This window comes from Canis aureus, chromosome X (genome assembly GCF_053574225.1).
Source record: "Canis aureus isolate CA01 chromosome X, VMU_Caureus_v.1.0, whole genome shotgun sequence".
In the NCBI taxonomy this organism is placed as follows: domain Eukaryota; kingdom Metazoa; phylum Chordata; class Mammalia; order Carnivora; family Canidae; genus Canis; species Canis aureus.
Window position 1 is genome coordinate 82,432,946 of NC_135649.1, and position 23,455 is coordinate 82,456,400.

Below are 23,455 nucleotides of genomic sequence, written 5' to 3' on the forward strand. Positions count from 1 at the left end.
CATCTATGTGCTTCGGTTTCTTCATCTGGCAAATTGTGATAATAGTGCCCGGGGCTTGAATAGACTCATGGAGAGTTTTTCTTGGACGGCAGTTCTCCCTCCAGCCCTCTCCATTGGGTAACCTCTGCCCCCAAGCTGTAGGGAAAGCGTGTGCCTGGGAAGTAGGGGGAGTTGCACCCGTGTGCCCCTCCAACTCCCTCACACCCCTTGTCTAGATGTCTAAATATCAGCTCCGCAGGAGGCCGGTTTGTCCTCCTAATCTCCCTCTCTCATTCTTCACCATTTCCTACCGGGCTGTAGGCTGGGGCTGAAGAGATAAGCGGTCTGGGGTTCAGCATGCTGACTAACAAATAGATTGACAGCCCCACCACCCAGTAGCCTGGCCCTATGACCCTTTAGAAAACCCCAGTTCCATCCTTCTCTTTCACTCTTTTGCTACCAGAACATGGTTTTGTTTTGTTTGGTTTTATTTTTTGTCCCAGTGGAAGAGGATCAAGTCCTAAGACCTTTAAACCTCCACATGCACCAAAGAAAACATGATACACACTGAGGAACATTCTGGGGTTGTAGTGCCCTCAGAACAGTAGAGTAGGGAGCACCCGGTAAGACCCACGGCCCATTTTTCTGTATAGTCACAAGACAGATTCCTGAAGAGCAGAGGTCAGTGAACTTTTCTGTAAAGAGCCGGATAGTAAATATTTTAGGCATTGCAGGCCACATAATGGTCTCTGTGGCATATTCTTTCTTTTCCTTTAAAAATGAGACTGGTTGAAGTCTGGCTTTGTCCTAAAGGCTATAGCTTTTTGATCCTGCTATATAGACTCTCAGTCTTTGGTTTCCTTTATCTGGCTGGGATTCTTTTTACAGGATGAGTGCAGAATTTCCTTGCTTCCTGAGGAGAGGTATTCCTTTTGTGTGAAGACAGGAATTCATGGACAGGGTCAGGTCACTTCTGGTGTTCTACTGGGTTAACTAGTGTTCCTGGACAGAACGAGGACAGGGATTCCTGTAGTTTCTATAGTTTTGTTCCTCTCCTGAACCAAGTAGGGATTTCTTTTTTTTTTAAGATTTTATTTATTTATTCATGACAGACACCGAGAAAGAGAGGCAGAGACACAGGTAGAGGGAGAAGCAGGCTCTGTGCAGGGAGCCCAATGCGGAACTCGATCCCGGGTCCCCAGGATCACACCATGGGCTGAAGGCGACGTCAAAATGCTGGGCCACCAGGGCTGCCCCCAAGCAGGGATTTCTATACAGGACAAGATAGTTGTTTCTGGAGAGCTCCAGACTAGGGGTTCCATACAAGTTTAGGATGGGGCTTCTTATACTGCCTTATGAGTTTCCTACAAAGAGATCAGGTGGTCCAGTTCAGGGTTAGCGCATGTGTTTCTATACAGGTTCAGAGCTGTATTAATGTAGACAGTAGGAACAGGTGTTTGTGTCTAGATTCAATGAAGAAATTGTTATTAATTGGTCTAAAATATGCTAGCTGCTGTAACAAACCCAGAATTGGGGATTAATAAATAAATGTTTATTTCTTGCTCATATAAGTCAATGTGAATATTTATTACTGATCACTCAGGGGCCCAGGCAACTTCCATTTTGTGTCTCTGCTCTCCTCTGAATCCTTGGAGTTCTCACTGTTCAGCTGGTAGATGGGAAAAGAGAGAGTGAGGGATTCTGTGAGAGATTTTTATGGGCTGGGCCTGAAAGTGGTGTATAACATCACTTTGCCCATACTCCATTGGTCAGAACTCTGTCACATGTCCGTATCTCATTGTAAAAGAGATTGGGAAAGTGAGCTCAGGAAGACAGGTTTGAAGAGCCTATAGCAGTGCCTGCTACAGGATTCTGTAGACCCCACAGAACTTTTCTGTCCAATGTGGCAGCCACTAGCCACAGGCAGGATAGTGGTTCCTGTATAAGGTGCAGGTGGAGTTTCCAGGACAAGGCCAGAGCCAGGGCTGTCAGAGTCACATCAGGGCTACCTATTCAGAGTTGAGTATTTCCAGAAAGCAAGGTTAGGAGTTCCTATAAAGGATCAGGCCAGAGATTCCCATGAGGATTTCTGTTGAGAGGAAAAGGTTTTCTACAGAGAGTTCTAGTACAGTTGTAGGCAAGGCTTCCTATAGAGGGTAAAGGCTATGGAGGTAATGCATGGTAAAGATAGGAAGCCCTGTACAGTGCCTAGGAAAGGGATCCTGTGCCAGATGAGGCCATAGGTACCTGTATAAGGTGAGATCTAGGCTTAAAGTAGAGGGTCAGGAAGGGGTTTTATTTTCTTCTTCCTTTTTTAAAAAAGATTTTATTTATTTATTCATGAGAGACACACAGAAAGAGAGAGAAGCAGAGACACAGGCAGAGGGAGAAGCAGGCCCCATGCAGGGAGCCCGATATGGGACTCGATCCCCGGTCCCCAGGATCACACCCTGGGCCGAAGGCAGGCGCTCAACCGCCGAGCCACCCAGGGATCCCTCTTCTTCCTTTTATTTAAAAAAGAAAGCGTTTTAAGTTTAAGACTGAGGTTCCTGTTGAGAGTTGGATTGTAGTGGGGGGTGGGCACCTGGCTGGTGCAGTTGGTTGAGTCTGACTCTTGGTTTCGACTCAGGTCATGATCTCAGGATCCTGGGATCAAGCCCTGGGTTGGGCTCTGTGCTCATCGTGGAATTGCTTAAGATTCTCTCTCTCCCTTTCCCTCTGCCCCTCCCCACACCATGCCCTCACATGCTCGCTCTTTCTCTCTCTCTCTCAAATAAATCTTTTTATTTTTTTATTTTTATTTATTATTATTATTATTTTTTTAATTTTTATTTATTTATGATAGTCACACACACACACACACACACACACACACACACAGAAAGAGAGAGAGGCAGAGACATAGGCAGAGGGAGAAGCAGGCTCCATGCACTGGGAGCCTGACGCGGGATTCAATCCTGGGTCTCTAGGATCGCGCCCTGGGCCAAAGGCAGGCACTAAACCACTGCGCCACCCAGGGATCCCTCAAATAAATCTTTTTAAAGAAGAGTTGGATCATGGGTTCTTATGGACTCTACAGGTTAGGGTGTGAGGTCAGGGATTGTGCACAGTGACATCAGGGGTCATTGTCAACAGTGGAGGCAAGAGCTATATTCAATTGGAGTTTCTGAAGAGGTTGAGGATGGAGTTTCTACCGAGAGCCAGGTCGGTGGTTCAGAACTAGATTTTTATTGTGGTTGGAGTGTTTCTATTTTTTTGAAGATTTTATTTATTCATGAGAGACACAGAGAGAGGCAGAGACATCGGCAGAGGGAGAAGCAGGCTCCCCATGGGGACCCCCATGCGGGACTCAATCCCAGGACTCTGGGATCACGACCTGAGCCAAAGGCAGACATTCAACCACTGAGCCACTAGGTGCCCCTGAAGTGTGTCTAAAAATGCTATCTGGAGGGCTGGGCTCCAGTATAGTGTGAAGACAGAGATGTCCTGTCCAAGGTCAAGGTAGGATTTCTGTAGAGAGATTGAGACTAGTGAAAAGGTGTCTTTAAAGGATTGGTACAAGGGTTTCCTTATAGTGTGAGCTCACAGATTCCTAATTTGGCTAAGTCAGAGGTTCCTGTGCCATGATAGGACAGGGCTTCCTCCTATGCAAGGTAAAGGCCGATATTCCTGTCTAGGGTCAGGATGGGTTTCCTGTTGCTAGTTAGAGAAAGGGTTCCCTTAGAGTGTCAGGCTAGCCATTTTTCTAGGAAGTGAGGGCTGGGGCTCCTGAACAAGATGGGGCCAGGCACATATCCAGCACAGATTCTGAGAGAGGTTTCTGTTCAAGATGTGGATAGGGGCTCCTACAGAGTGAGAGAGCTGCTGGGTTTCTGTGGGGTGGCCAGGCAGGCAAGAGGTTTTTGCAAGGCCAGGGCAGTTCTGGACAATCCCTGTAATGAGCATAGACTGCTGTGATTCTGCAGCAGGGTAGCATGGTGGGTAGCTGAAGGAGTACTGTCCTGAGGACATCTGCTTACCCCTACTCTGTTCAGGATATGCAGGCCTGCAGTCCTTATCTCTGGGGCCCTAAGGGAAAGCCATGAAGAGAGGCTGCCTAAAAGCAAATTCAGATTTGAGTGGATTGAGGAGTGAGTGATGAGAGACAAGAGGGACAGAGAGACAGACAGACAGAGAGAAGCAGCCAAGTTAAGTGTGAGCAAGACTCACGTGGGGGGAAGTGGCATCCAAAATGCACTCCTTAAACTCAGTGTGGTCAGGGCAAGTTATGCTGGTTCTTTTTTTTTTTTTTTTTTTTTTTTTTTTTTTAAATTTTTTTTTATTTATTTATGATAGTCACACACAGAGAGAGAGAGAGAGAGAGAGGGGCAGAGACACAGGCAGAGGGAGAAGCAGGCTCCATGCACCGGGAGCCCGATGTGGGATTCGATCCCGGGTCTCCAGGATCGCGCCCTGGGCCAAAGGCAGGCGCTAAACCGCTGCACCACCCAGGGATCCCGTTATGCTGGTTCTGAACCTTACTTTTTCATTAATAAAATGAAAATGGAAAATGAGTATATTTTCTTTTCCTTGGAGGTGTTTTTTTTCAGGTGTTCACAGAGCTAAAGCAACTGATGCTTCCTAGCCAGCCATTCCTTGACCCACAGCAAGCACTCAGCAAATGGTGCTGCTTGCTGTCAGGAGTGTGGGTAGTATGGAGGCTAAGCCACAGAGCCTGGCTCGGCCCCATGTCACCAGCTGTGTGGTCTCAGGAAAGCCACTCAACCCCTCTGGCTTGGATGTCACCTGACTCAGCATAGGCTCCTATGTCAGGGTTTTCCATTTTGGAAGAACACATTCCACTCTGCAGGGGAGCAGTTGGCCCAGGTGACTAGATGCATTGGCGAGAGGAGTGGCACTCCCGGAGAGCTCCCAGCACCTCCAGGATCTAAATATCACCCCCAGAAGCTATTCTGTTCTCCTCATCTTCCCCTCTCCTTCTCTACCATTTCCCACAGAGCTGCAGGCCGATCTGGGCTGAGAGAGATAAGAGGTGACTGACAGGGAAAGCCCAGGGGCAACCCCATCCCGCACTGGCCTTCTGACTCTCGTGATGGCTACCATTCTGGCCCCTACCTCTTCCTCCCATTTCCTGTCTTGCACATGTCTTTTGTCCTCTGGAAGAGGGACCCTCATTTAGACCAACCAAAACTATATGTTGATCCTTCCACGAGGGAGTACATGTAGGGCTGCCCACGTCATCAGCCACTCATAGACACTGTGACATGGCACATGCCATGTGATCTGCACTTACACACACAGAGACTCTCATAGAAATACTGCTGTGTAGACCTCTGCAGTCACCCTGTTCTGCCTCCACACACCACCACACACAGGCTTTATTCCACATGCCAAAAGTGTTGGATCCATCTGCTTCTGTGCCCACCACACAGGCCATCACGTTTTCTCAGAGATCACCCCAAAATGGTGCACAGTCACACCAACACAGCACCACACATTCTTCCGCACATGCCATCATGTACACACACTTACACATTCTCTAACGCCATCACCTATGCCCCGGCTCTTGCTGTCGCCTGGTGTCACACATACTATCTTGCAAAGCCTCACCCTCCTCAGTCACACACTGGATCTCACACTGTGATGTGGGGCTACACATGCTGTCTCAGACAACCCAGGAGCTGTCACACGCAGTTTCATGTACACCATTTACAGTGGCACGTCATAAGCCACAATCATGAAGTGTTACACATGCTGCCTCAGCTCCCCATGGCCACACATTGCAGCCATACACTGTCATCAAAGACTCTGACATCCTGCCTACTATCACTCTTTATTCAGTCTCACACAGACTTATGCCTCTGCTTTCAGGACTTTGGTGGTTTTATTTTACAAAAATCTTTGAAGATCCAGGCCAAGGGATGGCTGGGGCCCAGAGGGTGGGGTGGTACAGACTGCTGGCTACATAGGAGAGGGACCCCACCCTCCTGCCCTGAGGCCATGCTCTGTGCCCTCAGGAGCTGAGTGGAGCCACCACAGTGGTGGTGGTGGTGGGAGGAACAGGACCCGTGGGAAAGGAGCTGGCGGAGGACCCCAAGAGGGGTCCTGGGAAAGGCATGAGGTGGCTAACAGGCCCCGACAGCACCACGGGGCCCAGGCCTTGATAGAGATGGGCAGTACTGGGCGGGCCCAATGTCAAGCTTGAGGCCACCTCGCCACAATTCCCACTCCCGCTGCTCCCAGCCACCACCATGAAGCCACCAGCCGGTCCTTCAGCTCCTCCTGTACCTCCCAGACTTGACCCTCGTTTCTTTTTCCCTTTTCCAGATGCCTTGCGGTTTCGAGTCTGTATACCATCCTTCCGCATGGTCAGTGGCCGGTTCACCTGCCAAAAGGGAGGCTGTGAGTGTTTCCCAACTCCACATCTTTGCCTCTCTGTCTTTTTTTTTTTTTGAAATATTTATTTCTTCATGAGAGACACACACACACAGAGGCAGAGGCATAGGCAGAGGGAAAAGCAGGCTCCCCACAAGGAGCCCGATGGGAGACTCAATCCTGGACCCCAGGATCATGCCCTGAGCCAAAGGCAGATGCTCAGCTGCTGAGCCACCCAGGCATCCCAGCCTCTGTGTCTTGACTAGGGAAGCCACCTCCATCCCCCATCTTCAAGCCCAAAGAATCGGTTCAGGGACTAGGGGGCATGACCCTGGTATGGTGCGGGGATTGTCCTATGGAATTCCAAGGTTATGAGGCCCTGGGCTTGGGCAAGCCTCTGAGAGCTGCCTCTGGTTTAGGGCAGGAGGATGGAAGTTAGCTGATGGCTAGAGAAGAGGAAGGAGCCAGAGGAGGGAGGAGGGGCAGTAGGGAGTGGAAGGGTGTGAGGAGATGAATGGAGGAGGGAGGAAGGAGGATGGAGGAGGAGGGGACTAGAGAAGGAAGGAGGGGGCAGAAAAGGAGTAGACAGAAGGGGAAAAGGAGAGATGAGGGAGGGCAATGGAGGGAAGCAAAGGTGGAAGTGGAACAGGAGCAAGGGAGGAGGGAAGTGGGATGACAGAAGGAGAGGAGGGAGGAGGGAGGCTCCAGAGGAATAGGGCAGGGCAAACCTGGTGTAGCTTGTAGTAGAGGCCACAGGCATTACACACAGGGTCCCCACTGGCATTTCTCCGCCACAGTGTCGTGGTGGTTGTCTGGCAGTTGGTGCACTGAGTACCTGCCCGTTTGCTGACAATCTGGGGGAGAGAGAATGTGAGGGTCAGCCTACTAGGAGTGGAGAACCCAAGGGGTCAGTGTCAGGTTGAAGGCAGGGCTTCCCCTGTAGAGTAAGAACAGATGTTCTTATAGGACGATGACTGTGGGTTCTCTTTAGGGCAAGGACAAGGCCTCCTGGCCAGGTTAGCGGATTTTGGTATTGGGGGTGAGACTGCATCAGTGATTCCCAACTTTGGCCATACGTGGGAATCACTCAGGGAGTTGAGAACAATCCTGCTGCCCAGGTGACACCCTAGATCAATGAAATCACATCTAAAGGAGGGCCCCAGGCGCCTGTGGTTCCAAGTGTCCTGAGGTGAGTCCCGTGTGAAGCCAAGGAGGAAACCCTGCTGTGCAGGGAGAGGATGGGGTTCCTGCGTGTAACTTATGAAGGTAGGTTGAGGATAGGCATTCCTGTGCACAGCTGGGTTCCCGCATGGGTGGGGAAGGGGTGGGCGGGGTGGGACATGGGTTCTCAAGAGCGTGAGGATAGGGATCCTTGCACAGGTCAAGAACAGCAGGTCCTGGGTAAGGGGAGGCAGGCCTGGGGTCTTACCAGGCGCTTCTTGGGCCGGATGAGGGGCCTGTTCTGCCCATTCATCTTGTGATAGAGGCCACAGGCATTGCATAGGTAGTGGCCCGTCCTGTCCCGCCGCCACAGTGGAGTGGCTGTTGCTCCGCAGTTTACACATTCCCTGGCCTCTGATGGGGTGGACAGAGGGGACGGGGGAGCCCAGGCTGAGCCCAACTCTGCCTTGGACAGCCCCCTCCACACACACACACACATACCTCAACCTCCCTGTCCCTTTTTGGGGACCTCACCGCAGGGGGGCAAGGGCAGTGTTCCACGAAGCTTGGGGGAGGAATAGGCCGCTGGATTGAGGGGGCTCCCGGTGGGAGAAAAGAAGGTACTGGAAAAGTCAGGACCCCCGTAGGCACTGCTGGGGACAGGGATTGATGAAGGCAGTGCAGGCCCCAGCGTCAAGAGATCTGGACTTAGCCGCTCTGTCTTTAAGGTCTCCAGGAAGCTGCTGCCGCCTTTCCCATCTGGGTCTTCTGGGGCCTGGGGAGGGGAGTCCTCGCGGGTGGGGCACACAGTCGAGGCAGGGTAGAGCCCTGTCTTGCCGTAGGTCCAGCCAGTGTACGGTGAGCCCCCTGGGATCCCCTCCATGCAGTTGAGCAGTGGGTACACCTGAAAGACTATTATGGAGGGTGGGTATGGGAAGGAAGGAGGGATCAGTATAAAGCTATCCTGCTTTTGGGGTGCAGCGGTGCCCGGTCAGTTCTGACAGAGCAGCCAAGTTTTTAGTCTTCCCATAGGTGACCAGAACAGCTGCTGGCCACTGGGTAGCTCCAGGATTCTGAGCCCCACTTGTCACTTTGGCAACTACAGAACCTCTGCCGGTTTCCAAAGGGGCTTTGAGGGTGACCGTTGGGATTCAGAGCCCTATGGATCACTTGACAGTTAGGGCCACCATTGCCTACTTTCAATGCTGCTTTCCAGTCTGGTCACCCCAAGACAGGTTGGGGGAGCATTGGGCATTCCCAGGTCTGGGCTTAACTGGGGCAAGTGGCTAGCTCAGTCATCTGAAGGTTTCTGGCCATTTTTAAGATGACCTCTTAGTGGGATTCTGCCCTAGTTGAGGGTCCCCAGGGCAGCCCAGACAGCACGGAGCCAGTGCTAAGACAGCCACCCAAAGGAGTTACCTGGGGAGTGCCTGTAGGCTTCGGCATCCCTGTAGTAGGCCAGAGCCGCTGCGGCCGTGGCCGTGCTGGGGGCCGTGGAGGAGGCTGCTGCATCCAAGCCCTCTGGCCCAGAGGGGAAGAAGACCCCCGACTCCGGTGGTGACGATACCAAGGCCGGGTCCACAAACTGGGGCAGGGGCTCCGAGGTCCCCAGGGCCCCTAGGCCAGGGAACTCCATGGGGCCTCGGGTATGACCTGTGAGGACGGGAGGGGTCCTCAGACTCCAAACTTCTTCTCCCCTTTCCACACTGCCCCTCCTCCCTCCTTTCTCCCTCCCCTGCTCCATTCCCTGTCTTCATAGCCTTCTTTTCCTCCGCCCCATCTTTCCCGTCCTCCCTTCCATCATCCCCTCCTTCCTACTGCCCCTTCTCCTCCCCTTCCTACCCCACTTGTCTTTCTTCCCCTCCCTCTCTTCCATTCCCTCTTCTCTTCTGCCTCCTTTCTTCTCTCTCCCTCCTTCCACCTCTTCTTTTCCTTCCTCTCATCACTTCCCTTCTCTCTCCTCTCTTCTTCCCTCTCCTCTCTTTCCCTCATACCTTTTATTCTCTCTCCCTGGCCCTCCTCCCCTTCTCTTTCTTCATTTGTTCCCCCTCTCTCAGCCACTCATCCTCCTTTCCCCTTTCTGCATCTCCTCCCCTCCTCATTTTCTCTTTCCTTCCTGACTGTCCCCTTCCTCCCTTCCTTTTCCTTCATCTTCCTCCTCTCCCTCCCTTTCTACTCATCTCTTTCTTCTCTCCTCATTTTCTCCTGTCCTCCGCCTCTTTTCCCCCAATAGGAGTTTGGGTGGGCTGGGCTGGGGTGCAGAGCCAGAGTCCCTGGAACCACTTGTCAGCCCTGGGACCTTGGGGTTCACCCTCCTGTGCTCCCCAACTTCATTCCTATCTGTTGCATCTTCTAACTTTCTCAGAAACCCATGGTTTCCGGCTTGACTCCTCCCTCCCCCCACCTCCGTTGGGTCTGCAGACAGAGGGCCCCCTCAGTTCCTCCCTGCTCAATGGGGGGGGGGTCATTACCCCTCACGGCTTATCTCTGCCATCCCCGCCCAACTTTTGAAATCACCCCAAGGCCACTGGCTTCCTCTGAAGAGGGGGACAGGTCTGAGGTGTTCCCTCTACCCATACCCTCTGCCCTGGGGAGGTCTACCATAGTTCTGCTTTCGGGTTCCTTCACTTCCAACCATCCGCAGGCCTCAGTTTCCCCAGCTGCCAGATAGGAGGTGGTTACAGGGGCCCAGCTAAGACCTGTGAGATGGCGGCTTGGTCTCTGCCCCTTTGTCTCTGTCCCTCCTTGTGTGTGTATCTGTGTCACTAAGGCTTACTCTCCTCACACACTTTTTCTCCAGCCCGGCCCTCGATATTTCTGCCCTTCTTTCTATGTCTTACCCTCTTTCTTTCTCTGCTTTTGTGAATGCCTGATTCCACCTCCTTTCTCTTTTTTTTTTTTTTGCCACGTTTCTATCTCTGATTGTCTCTCTCCATCTTTATCTCTATGTCTTGCGTCTTTTTCTGTTTCTCTTCTCCCTTCCCTCTCCAGTCATGTCTCTGAATGTCTCTACATCTCTCCCACTCAATCTCTTTCTGCTTATCTTCTCTCTGACTCTCACTCTTTTCCTGCCCTCTGGCTTTATTTCTAGTCTGCCTTACTAGTCCCACCTCCTCTCCCATACCTCACTTCACATAGCCTGGGAGTGGGGAGAGCCAGAAAACCTACTCCTGCCCCTGACTTGCCCTATGAATCTGAAGGCCTCAGTTTCCCTGTCCTTGAGGTGGAGTGACAGAGTAGAAGGCCATCTTCACAGCCCCAGCCTACATGACCCTCTGTGAACACTGTCGGCTCAGGGTTGGGGGTTGTGCTGGGGAAGAGATGAGCCGGCAGCTCTGTCCACCACCAATCTCTGGGCCCCGGGGTCTCCGATGACTGTTCCCAGAGTAGGTGTCTTGCCGCTTCCTCAGTTTCCAGCTGTTTCCTCTGTGCCTCTCCACAATTCTATCTGTGAAGATCTCGCCTTCTGTTCCTGGGTCTCCTTCACTTTCACGCTGTCTCCTTCTGTTTCTCCTTTCTTTTTCTTCATGTCTGTCCCTAGCTCTTTTTCTCCCTCCTTCTCTCCCTCCCTCCCATGCTCTCTGCCCCTCTCCCCTCCCCCCTCCTCCTCTCTCCCTTCCTTCTCTGTCTGCCTGTCTCTTGTTCTTTCTGTCTCCATCACCATTGTACCTTTATCCCCCCTCATCCTCACCTCACCTCACCCTGTCCCCCATGGTCTCCCTCTAGTCCCATGGCCCCACATCCCTGCACCTAGCACCTTGGTGGGTCCAGGGCTGCCCACCCGTCCTATGGCAGGGGCCCAGCCCCCCCACCCCCAGTTATCACTCTCCGGACAGAGATAAAGTTTATCTCGAAGCTGGGGGATATGAAAGCTCCTTATCAGCTGCCCCACTAGAGTAAGTGCTGCCCCAACGGGCAGCAAGCAGCAGGCTGGCACCCTCAACTCTCCCTCGGCCCAGCCCCTCACCCCAGGTAACATCCCTGTCCCAGCCTTCAAGGGAGGGTCTCATTGGACTGGAGGGAACAGAGATAGGGTCTGGGGGCAGATGAGTCTTGGGAGGCTTTGATGTGGAATTTGAGGTCAGATAGAGGGGTGGGGGACTCAGGGAGAGGTTGGGGGCATAGCTCTAGTTTGGGGAAAGCAGATAATGGTATTTGAGGAGCAGAGACATTTGAAAGGTCACATTTGGGGATCAGAAATAGGCTGGAAAAGCAGAAACAAGATTGGGGATGTGAGGTGAAGTTTGAGAGCCAGAAAGTTGAGAAGTTGGGAATGTAGTTCAGGGAGTCAGAGATGAATTCAGAGGATCATGGAAAAGTTTGGAGGTTCCATGGGTTTCGCTGGAGCAGAGATGGAGTTTAGGGGTCAGAGCTGGGTTTGGACAGGCAGGAATGTGTCTGATAGAGATAAGTTATGAGAGCAGAGGAGGAGTTTGAGAACTGAGATGGAATTGGAATGGAGAAAGATTTGGGACCAGAGGAGATCTGGGGACCAGAGACATATTTGGGGGCTGAGATGGGGTTTAGGGAAGGTAGGCATGAGGATTCATGTGGCAGACAAGACTTAGTGTAGTAGACTTGGTGTTTAGAGTGACAGACATTTTGGTGTGCAGGCAAGGGGCTGGGGGGAGAGAAGTGGTTTGGAGGGGATCAGAGAGAAGTCACAGGGAAAAATATGACGCTTAAGAGGCACAGATGGGGATAAGGGGATGAAGCTGGGGTTTAGGGGACCAGAGAATGTGGAGCAGAAACCATAATGGGGAGCAGACAAGGGCTTGGGGAGCAAAGTGAGCTTTGGGGGCAAACTCAGAAACAACTCCAGGTGAGTGAAAAGCAGATTTGGGGCAGAGATAGGATTTGGGGGAGAGAGGCATGTTGTAGGGGGCAGAGATGGGGCAAAGGGAGCAGAGTTAAGGCACCAGGAGTAGATATCTTAGAGAGGGTGGGAGTTAGGGCAGAAAGGAGGTTGGGCTTGGGGGGCAGTTTCAGGGTAGAGATGAAGGTTGGAAAGACAGGTAGTTTGGAGGAGCTGTGAAGGGTATTGGGGGTGGTAGACACTTCGGGGACCAGCGGCAGGCTGGGGATCCTGAAGCAGGCTGGAAGAGTAGCTTTGAGGTAAGGGACAGCAGGCCTGGGGTTTGCCTTGCTGGGGGCTCTGGGGGTCTGAGACTGACCTGGGCTTGTTGGCGCAGAGGGTTCGGCCGCGTTGGGGATGTGGCGAGTTCAGTGTGATCCCAGGGGGTGTCCTGGCTGGCCTTGGCCTTTGAGGTTCCCTTCCTCCTTCCCTCCCTCCCTCCCCTCTCCCTCCTCCCTCCTCCCCAGGGAGTGGCTGGTGCCCCAGTGGGTGGGGCAGACCAGGGGAGGGGGCGGGCTCCCTGCTGGTGGGGCACCTCTTGGGCAGTGGGAGCCTCCCTCTGCCCCACCTGCCCACCCCATGGATTCTCAGACCCTGTTCACCTTGGGCTCCCATAGACTTCAGTGTCCAGCCAAACAAAATGGGCCAAAGCCAAGACAAAATGAAACTAGCAGATAGGGTTTTATGACTCCGCAAGGCTTTTCAGCGTGTGTTTCCAGAGTCCCTACTGTGTGCTGGGTCAGATTTGGGCTTGGGCCCTTGTGTATATGAATCTTTCTGGCCCCAGGGAGAGGAGGGGTGTGACTATACCCATTTTGCAGGCGAGAAGAATGAGGCTCACAGAGGTTCGGTGGGATTAGAACCAGGGCCCATGGGACATCTTGATGACCCAGGCCCAGCCTGAAGGCTGGGCCAGACCAGGGCTGGCGGGAGGCAGGGGCACACTTACTCAGTGCCCCACTGGGGCTTACGCCAGCTCCGGCCTGCCCTGGGGCAGCAGATAAGTCTTATCAGATGGAGGAGACTGTGGCTGTTGGCTCCGCGGTAACAGGCTGTCTTGGGATGGGGGGCGGGGCTGGGGGGGCACCCAGGGACAGCGGCTTCAACTTGTTGCCACCATGCTGCTTTGGAGGCGGGAAACAGGTGCGACCCAGGGTTGGTGGCTCTGTGGGTCCCTGAAGAGTGGGATAGAGTGGGGGAAGGGAAGAACTGCAGGGCTAGAGAAGGAAGAGAGGCAAGAGAGCAAGAGACAGAGAGATGGGAATGGAGAGACTTAGGGAGAAAAAGTGAGACAGCTGGAAGGAGGCAGAGAGAAGGCACAGGAAGGAGGGAGAGATGCCAAGAGAGCCAGCAACAGTTAAAGATCCATAGAGAGAGGGGCAAAGAGAATGAGAGCCACAGCAGAAGGTGAAAGATACAGCCTGACATTGATGGAGGCCAAGGACACAAGTGGAGAACTCCAGAAGGGAGACAAAGATGATGATGTAGAGGGAGACGGAGTCTGAGAGGAAGTCCACAAGACCCCAGATGTCAGCCTGGGGTCTGCTCTGGGCTGGTGGTGCTGGGGTGGGTGGGACAGGGCCATGTGGGGTGATGTGGACTCATAGGATCTGTGGCTCTGCCCTCAACCTACTGAGAGGGCCCTCCAGAACTTTTGCTCCTCAGTCCCCACCTTTCTGTCTTGCCTTACCTCTCCCAAATAGTAGCACCAGAAACGACAGCCTGTGTTTCATGCTGACACAGAACCAGGCCAGGCCTGCTCTGAGCACTTTCTCCATGTAAAATCAGTGGACGCACATACAGACACTAGGTGTCCAATTTGGGTCCCTGTAGAGAGGGTAAGACCACACACACTGGTGGTTCCAGGACGCCACAGGACAGAGCACTCTCCTGACCACCCATTCTACAGATGGGGAGATTGAGACCTGCCCAGGGCATGGGGCAATGATGGAGCCCTGGGTCAGTGGGTCCTGCTCCCCCACTGGCTGCCCCAGTAGGAGCTTGCTGTCCTCATCTTGCCTCCATGGGCCTCATTGTCCTCAGAAGCAAAATGAGAGGTATGCTGAGCCTTTATTTTTTTTAAGACTTTATTAATTTATTCATGAGAGACAGAGAGAGAGAGAGGGGCAGAGACACAGACAGAGGGAGAAGCAGGCTCCCTGCAAGGAGCCCAATGTGGGATTCGATCCCGGATCCCAGGATCACGCAATGGGCCAAAGGCAGATGCTCAGCGGCTGAGCCACCCAGGTGTCCCATGCTGAGCCTTCATAAACAAGGAGGATGAGGACCCCTATGAGTTAGGTGGTAAGGTTTTCAGGACTTCCACTCTAGAGCCAACCTGCCCTCATTTATAGACTGCCCTAACCACCGAGGGGCCATGTGGCCTTGGGTAAGTTAGCAGCCTCTTTGGACCTCAGTTCCTCATCTGTAGAGATGGGGTAATAATAGCAGCTATTCCATAGAGTGATTGGGACAGCTAAATGAGATTTAATCCGTTAAGTGATTTTAACTCACTTGAATCTGAAATCTCAATAAATGTTAAGTACTCTTATTTATAGAGTACCTCATGTGTACAAGGGGTAGTCCTTGACCCTTTTTTACTAGCACTACTAATTCCAGTAATAATGCTAATAATATGTGACTCTGATACCAATTTTAATTAACAATCCTAATTCTAATATCGATACTAATCTTTTTTTATACTAATCTTTTCAAAAAGGTTTTACTTATTTATTAGAAAGCATGCATACACAAGCAGAGGGAGCAGCAGACAGAGGGAGAGGGAGAAGCAGGTTCCCCACTGAGCAGGGAGCCTGATATGGGACCCAATCCCAGGACCCTGGGATCATGACGTGAGCCGAAGGCAGACACTCAACCAACTGAGCCACCCAGGCACCCTATCAATACTAATCTTAATAGTGATAATAATACTGATATTAATTCTAAATCTAATAATTATTATTTTCATTCTATCCACAACCATACTAATGCTAATTCTGGTACAAATACTTTAGCACTAATATAGTAATAACAACAGCAGCAGTGTTTGTCGAGCCACCCCAGGCACTGTGCTAAGTGCTCTCGGCTAATTTTATCCTATCTCACCAGGTCCTTGTGGTGTGAGTGTGTATAATTGCCCGCATCTTCCAGACTGGGAGTGGACTCAGGGAAATGAAGATGTTCCTCCCAGGGCCTGTGCTCTTGTCTCAGCTCTGACCCTGATTGGCCACATGATTCCTGGGCAGGCCACCCTCTGAGCCTCAGTTTCTTTGCCTGGATAATGGGTACCATTTTAGAACCCAAAGTGAATGTTATTGAGAGGCCACTCGATACAGGTCCTCCCCGGCACACCATAGATGATGAGCTCTGTAATGATAACTCTCTTTGTTGTTATTTTTAAATTAGAAACGGCAGTTACAATATTGGGAGCAAGTTAGGGAAATCTGTCATCCTCAGGAAGGTCAGGCTGGAGGCATGTCTCAAACAAGAATTTGGCCACTGGACTCAGTCTATTTCTTCATAATTGGAGCAGAGAAAGGGCTTAGGAAGGGAAGTAAGGGGTGGAGGATGGGGACCTTAGAGCCCTGGCTCCATCAAGAGCCAGAAACCTTGAGGCTCACCCCATTCCCTCCCCCATCTCTGTGGAGGGGGCACAGGCCCAGAAGTCTGTGGCGACAGTTCAGCCAGCAGGGAGGCAGCTGGGAGTGGGCAGATAAGGGAATCTGCAGGGCCAGGCCAGGCTTTGGGAGAGACCCAAAGGGTGGGGGTGGGGGTGGGGTGTCCGGGCCAAGTGTCCCCTCTGTCAGGCCTCCATTTGAGGCTCAGCACCAACATCCTCTCTTCCTGGAAGGCTTCCCTGACTGGTTCCCCTCTTCCTGGCATCTTCTGAGTGCTAGAGCTTTGTCCAAGCCCATGGCATGTGGGCTATTTGTGCCTCTTCCAGACTGGAGTCCACCAGGCCAGGGGCCGAGCCTAACTCTCCTTGGTGTCAATCCTGCAGAGAGGAAGCATCAACCAGAGCCTGGCTAAGGACTCAAACGTTTGTCTTAGAACCGAGTTGTTTTATTTTTATTTTTTAAAGAGAAAAGTATGAAGGATAATGTAACAACATTCATCTTTGTTACATGTTAATATTTTGCCTATTTGCTTCAGATACTTTTAAAAGAAATATGGTATTAGGGATCCCTGGATGGCGCAGCGGTTTGGCGCCTGCCTTTGGCCCAGGGCGTGATCCTGGAGACCCAGGATCGAATCCCACGTCGGGCTCCCGGTGCATGGAGCCTGCTTCTCCCTCTGCCTGTGTCTCTGCCTCTCTCTCTCTCTGTGACTATCATGGATAAATAAAAAAAATAATAAAAAAAATAAAAGAAATATGGTATTAGAGATCCAGCTGAAGTTCTTGTACAAATTCCATTTTGCGCTCTCCTTCCACTGCCTTGAGTTTGGTATTTGTCTTCTTCGTGACTGTTTTCATTCCATTACTACAGATCTATGTTATCCATAAACAGCATATGATACCGGAGGTTTTCGGCTTGTTTTTGAACTTCATATAAATGGACTCATATAGCTTTTGTTTCTTCTGCTTGGCATAATGTTTGTGACATTCACCCACGTTGTTGTATGTATTGATAGTTAATTCTCTTTCTATTGAGGTAGAATTCACATACTGCAAAATTCACCCTTTTAAGTGGATGTTTCAGTGGTTAGTGTATTCATGATGTTGTACAACTATCATCATTTTCAAATTCTTTTTTAAAATATTTTATTTATTCATGAGAGACACACAGAGAGAGGCAGAGACATAGGCAGAGAGAGAAGCGGGCTCCATGCAGGGAGCCCGATGCAGGACTTGATCCCAGGACTCCAGGATCATGCACTAAGCCAAAGGCAGGCACTTTAACCGCCAAGCCACCCAAGTGTCCCTATGAGTTCTTTACATATTCTGGATTTTAGTCCTTTCTCAGATAATGTGATTTGCAAATATGTGCTTCTATTTTTCGGTTGTCCTTTCACTTTCCCGTGTCCCTTGAAGCACAAAAACTTATAGCTTTTATGAAGTGCAATTTATTTTTTCTTTGATTGCTTATGAGTTACTTGCCATCTAAGAAACCATTGCCTAATCTAAAGTCATGAATATTTATGCCTATGTTTTCTTCCAGAAGTTTTATAGTTTTAGTTCTTACATTCATGTCTTTGATTTTTTTAAAAATATTTTATTCATTTATTCATGAGAGACACAGAGAGAGGGAGGCTCCTTCAGGGACCCTGCTGTGGGACTCCATCCCAGGACCCTGGGATCACAACCTGAGCCAAAGGCAGATGCTCAACCACTGACCACCCAGATGCCCCTGTTTTGTTTGGTGGGGTTTCTTGTTTTTTTGTTTTTTGTTTTTGTTTTTTAGTTACTTTTGGTATATGGTATGAAGTAAGGATCCAGCTTCATTCTTTTGCATGTGGATATCCAATTGTCCCAGTACCATTTGTTGAAAATACTGTTCTTTCCCCTATTGAATTATCTAGTCATGCTTGCCAAAAATCAGTTGCCCATAAATGTCTGAGTTTATTTCTGGACTCTCACTTCTGTTCCATTGATCTATAGATCTATTTCTATGCCAGTACCACCCAGCTTGATTACTATAGCTGTGCAGTATGTTTTTAAATCAGAAAGTATAAGTCCTCCAACTTTATGCTTTTTCAAGATTGTTGTGGCCATTCTAGGTCCCTAGCATTTTCATATGAATTTTAGGATCAGTTTGTCAATTTCTGCAAAGCAGGCTGGGATTCTGATAGGGATTGCATTAAACCTGTGGATTAGTTTGAGGATATTGCCATCTTAACACCATGAAGTCTTCAGTCTATGATTAGAATATGTGATGTTGGGGCCCCTGGGTGATATATATATATATAATAACCTCTTATATATGTAATGGTTTTGTTGTGGGTTCCTTAAGATTTTCTCTGTAAGGGACGCCTGGGTGGCTCAGCGGTTGAGCGACTGCCTTTGGCTCATGGTGTGATCCAGGGATCTGAGATCGAGTCCCATATCGAGCTCCCTGCAAGGAGCCTGCTTTTCTCCCTCTGCTTATGTCTCTGTTTTTCTCTCCCTGTGTGTCTCTCATGAATAAATAAAATACTTAAAAAAAAAGATTTTCTCTATATAAGATCATGTCATCTGCAAATACAGATAGTTCTACTTCTTTTTTCCAATGTGGATGCTTTTTCTTTCTTTTTCTTACCTAATTGTCCTGGCTAGAACCTCTAGTACATTGTCGAATAGAAGTGGTGATAGGAGACATCCTTATCTTGTTCCTGATCTCCAGGAGAAAGTTTTTAGTCTTTCATCATTAAGTATGATATTAGTTGTAAGTTTTTTGTAGATGTACTTTATCATATTGGGAAGTTCTCATCTGTTTCTAGTCTGTCAAGTATTTTTATCATGAAAAGGTATTGAGTTTCGCCAAGTGCTTTTTCTGCTGCATCTGTTGAGAAGGTCATGTGGTTTTTGTCCTTTATTAATATGGGATATTACATTGATTTTCTTATGTTGAACAAATCTTGCGTTCTTGGGATAAATCGCACTTGGTCGTGGTGTATGATCCTTCTTATATATTGCTGAATTCTATTTACTAGTATTTTGTTGAAGATTTTTGCATCTATGTTCATAAGAGATATTGGTCTGTAGTTTTCTTGGTATGTTTCTGTCTAATTTTGGTATTAGGTTAGTGTGGCCTTGTAGATTTATTCCCTTTTATGGCTGAGTAGTATTCCATGGAATGGATATACCATGGTTTGTTTAACAATTCATCTCCTGAAGGACATGTGGGTCATTTCCAGTGTTTTCTATATTACAGCAAACCTGCAGTTTACAAATGCATACTCCTCTCTCTGTGCACACACATGCCAAAGAGTTTCTCCAGGGCCAGAGGATATCAGTCCATCAATTCACCTGCTCACCCATCTATCCATCCACCCACCTATCTACCCATTTATTCGTTTACCCATCTGCTGCCAACTCTCCCTCTCTCCTTCTATCCCTCCTTCCTTCTCCCTCTCTCCCTTCCTCAACTCCCTTTCCATTCCCTTCCTCCTTCCCCCCTTCCCCCCTTCCCTCTTCCCTCTCTCCCTCCTTCTCTCTCTCTTCTCTACTTCCTTCCTCCTTCCTTTCTTTTTTTTAAAGATTTTATTCATGAGAGACATAGAAAGAGAGAGAAGCAGAGACAAAGGCAGAGGGAGAAGCAGGCTCCATGCAGGAAGCTTGATTCAGGACTCGATCCTGGGACCCTGGAATTATGCCCTGAGCCAAAGGCAGATGCTCAACCACTGAGCCACCCAGGCATCCCATTCCTCCTTCCTTTCATAAGTCATCTATCTCCAGGCATATGACTCTGTGTCCAAGGCAAACTGTCTTTCCAAAATAGACAGGAAGCATGGCCCAGGGGGCCCTGGGTGCCTGGCTGCTGGGTGGCCTCTGTGGCCTGGGGGCAGCAGCCCTGAGGGCAGGGACCAGGGATGCCCCAAGATCCTGTGCCTTTGCCAGGTGCCACAGGAGTGAGAGGCTGACCAGTTTCTGTACCCACAGAGCAGTAGGTGCAACAGCCATGCCCTGCTCTCCTATGACAGGCTCAACCAGCACATATGGGTACTGAAGGAGTGAAAGGTGATGATCCCCTGCAAAATATTATTTGAATATATTTTGTTCTATAAGGATGAAATGATGTTTCAGATTGAACAAGGCACCAAGCAGTGGTCCAAGGTCACCCTGACTGACCCCTGGGCCTTCTAGACATTCCTCAGAATGCCACCTTTGAGGACTAGTACTCCATAGGGGGTCCCAGGAGTAGATCACTGTCCAGGAGTGGCCTGGAAGAAATCCAGCTAGATCATATGAAACCTGGATTGGCATCTATTTATTTATTTTTTATTTATTTATTTTTTAAAGATTTTATTTATTTACTCATGAGAGACACACAGAGAGAGAGAGAGAGAGAGAGAGAGGCAGAGACACAGGCAGAGGGAGAAGCAGGCTCCACACAGGGAGCCCGACGTGGGACTCCATCTCGGGTCTCCAGTATCACGCCCCGGACCGAAGGTGGCGCTAAACCGCTGAGCCACCCGGGCTGCCCTGGATTGACATTTATACAGTCAAAGATTGTTATCCTGCCCAGAAACCTTCACCAAAAGTTACAGTATGATATTGTCTGCGCAGTTTTTCGGTATACAGCTGGGCATTAGAGACCCCTGGGTGTTTACCCCACCAAGTACCTGCCCGTTGGCCCAGCCAGGGAGAATGAGCGAGAACTGTCCCTGAATGTAGAGGTGGCAGCATTGGACATCATCCCCAGCTCAAAAGGGACTCGAGACTTGAAAAACAAGGAACTTCATTGAAGATGAATATTATAATTGTTGGAAGAGAAACATTGATGTGGGGTTTTTTTGTATACATGACTTTGAGTACACAAGCCATGTTTGCACAAGGGAATGGAATGGAATGGAACGGAATGGAATGGAATGGAATGGAGAACGTGTGGTAATAGGAATGGAAGAGATGGCTGAGATGGCAATTTCAGATGTTCATATGTAGCTCATGTGGGTGCGGGGCCTTCTGCCTGTGGAGATATTATCTAAGTTCAGAGGCATAGATGAGGTGAGGGTCAGCAGGAGCAGCTTGCCTTGGCAGGGAGGAGGGTTTCATTACTGGCATTACAGATAGTTGCTGGATTGCTGCCACGTGGTGATAATAACATGCAGAACAATTTTAGTCAGTTTTACTATTAATTTTTTTTTTTTAGTTTTACTATTAATTTTTAAGTTCTCTACAGGTAGTGTCTCCTTTTTGCCTGCACTGGTCCCCTGGCCCTGCCTCCTGCTCCCCTGGCCACTGACAAAGTGATTCCTTAAAGTCCCTTCCAGACTTAGGGCATGCCCTAATTGCTGTAAATTTTGAGAGAAAACAAACAACTATAATGTAATCATTCCTCAAGGAGACGTTTCAAACAAAAGGGTTTGAAAATCTTAATGTCTTAATGAATGGATAAAGAAGATATGATAGGGGATCCCTCGGTGGCTCAGTGGTTTGGCCCATGCCTTTGGCCCAGGGCACGATCCTGGAGTCCTGGGATCAAGTCCCGCATCAGGCTCCTTGCATGGAGCCTGCTTCTCCCTCTGCCTGTGTCTCTGCCTCTCTCTCTCTCTCTCTCTCTCTCTCTATGTCTATAATGAATAAATAAAACTTTTTTTTTTAAAAAAAAGAAGATATGATGTATAGATACACACATAGGAATACTACCCAGCCATCAAAAAGACATTCTTAGTGTCTCTAAGCATGAGCCATGTATGCTTCCTTTTCTTCTATGCCAGAGTATTGATACCTATGAATCCTCACATATTGGTCAGGAAACCCGAAAGACAGATAATATTCTAAAAATAGCCTCGAACTAGTTGTCAGGAGACTGTTGTCTCCAGAATCCAGGACTGGAATTCCTTTGTCCTTGAACTCCTTTGATTAACCAAGTGTACTGTGCTGTCATTCACCTGGGCCTTCACCAGCCATGTTTCACAAGCTCTTTGTCTCTTTGACTTTTTTCCTTTTTTTAAGATTTTATTTATTTATTCATGAGAGACACAGAGAGAGACAGAGGGAGAAGCAGGCTCCCTGTAGAGAGCCTGATGCAGGATTCGATCCCAGGACCCTGGGATCACAACCTGAGCCAAAGGCAGGCACTCAACCACTGAGCCATCCAGGTGCCCCTGTCTCTGTGACTCTTGGTCATCCTTCCCAGGTTAGGTCTCACACATGACCTTCGAAGAGCTGCTCCCAAGCCTGGATTGGGTACACCTTGGAGCTTCAGCATGCTGTTCTCATGATACTTATTAAACTGTATATTAATTTCCTGCTTTACTGGACACTTTCACCCACTAGCCTGGCTACAGGCTCCTGGAGTACAGGTACCACGTTCTGTTTACTTTTATATGCCCAGTGCCAAGTAAGTGCCTGGCCCATGGTCAGTGCCCTATACATTTCTAGAGTAGAGAATGTAGGCATCTCTGGTCATTAGTTTCCTCATTGGTGAGTGGATTGGGTTTGCTGACTTTATGGAAGATGCCTAGTAATAAAATTTGTTATTGTAGATTCTTGTACTACTGTGCTTCATCTGGCTATCTATCATCTATTACTAGGAGAAATGTGTGGTATCTATATCACACTGAAAACAATCTGTATTACCCATAGTTTATATTATTTTAATAAACACTTAATTGTGAAGCTAAGCAAATAATAAAAAAAATAATAAAATAGGCAGGAAACCTGCTAGAGCTTTTGGCAGAGCCTTTCACAGCTGAAACTCACATCCTTACACATCTTCTCTTCCCAGCATTATTGGGGCTTTATAGGGGTTCACTCATAGGGTCTGGCTGAGCCACCAGCTGGGGAGTATTTTGAGACCAGAGTCCACAAGACTAGGGGCTTGCTCACCCCAGAAGACTGTCAGGCTCCTTCATCCATCATTCATTCATTCAGGAAGCCCTACTCTTCCCTTTCCTCTCTGCCTGCCTCGTTTCCTGGTTCATCCTTGTTTTAGAACTCTAAATGTCCTCAGACCTCTTCTCTGGTTGACCTTCTCTCTCTCTCTCTCTCTCTTAAAGATTTTATTTAGAGAGAGAGGCAGAGACATAGGCAGAGGAAGAAGCAGGCTCCCTGTGGGAAGCCTGATGGAGGACTCAATCCCAGGACCCCAGGATCACAACCTGAGCCAAAGACCAATGCTCAACCACTGAGCCACCCAGGCACCCCAACATTTTCTCTCTTGGTGGACGTGTCCAGTCTGTCTTCGGAATAGCTCCACAATCTAACCACTTTTTATCACCTCCACTGCCAGCACCAGCATCACTGGCCTGGACCTCGAGGGCCCCCTGCTCCTGCCTTCTCCCCTACTGCCTGTTTTCCTCATAGCAGCCAGAGGGAGCCCGTTAAATCCTAAGTCAGATCATGGCCCTTCTCTGTTCACAACCCACCCTTCCTTCCGTGGCTCCTCTGTCACTCAGAGTAAAAGCCAGAGTTCTCTCCCAGGCCTGCAAGACCCTAGGTGA

The 23,455-nt window shown here is 49.5% G+C and overlaps 1 protein-coding gene, 1 long non-coding RNA gene and 1 pseudogene across 2 annotated transcripts in view; 2 read left to right on the forward strand and 1 right to left on the reverse strand.

The window, feature by feature from the left end:
• The window catches only part of LOC144307906 (uncharacterized), a 58,852-nt gene that overhangs the window by 660 nt on the left and 34,737 nt on the right, over positions 1–23,455 (forward strand). The window contains exon 2 of the long non-coding RNA XR_013374573.1: positions 6,307–6,381. This is a non-coding gene — a long non-coding RNA (uncharacterized LOC144307906). The remainder of the gene's footprint in view (positions 1–6,306; positions 6,382–23,455) is intronic.
• Positions 5,845–12,799, reverse strand: GATA1 (GATA binding protein 1). Its single transcript, XM_077887984.1, has 6 exons — positions 12,690–12,799; positions 8,935–9,168; positions 8,050–8,427; positions 7,784–7,929; positions 7,083–7,208; positions 5,845–6,364 (listed from the first exon to the last, which is right to left on the reverse strand). The coding sequence occupies exons 2-6, from the start codon at positions 9,149–9,151 to the stop codon at positions 5,993–5,995; spliced, it is 1,239 nt and encodes a 412-aa protein (XP_077744110.1). The 5' UTR covers positions 9,152–9,168; positions 12,690–12,799; the 3' UTR covers positions 5,845–5,992.
• On the forward strand, positions 14,748–21,425 carry LOC144308263 (mammalian ependymin-related protein 1 pseudogene; annotated as a pseudogene).

Bases quoted from the DNA above. Each gene is read 5' to 3' on its own strand.
- GATA1 (XM_077887984.1), bottom strand. From the start codon at position 9,151: ATGGAGTTCCCTGGCCTAGGGGCCCTGGGGACCTCGGAGCCCCTGCCC. The intron at 7,209-7,783 runs GTAAGACCCCAG...TCTCTCCCCCAG, and splicing joins TCCGGCCCAAGAAGCGCCTG to ATTGTCAGCAAACGGGCAGG. The intron at 6,365-7,082 runs GTTTGCCCTGCC...CCCTTTTGGCAG, and splicing joins TCTACTACAAGCTACACCAG to GTGAACCGGCCACTGACCAT.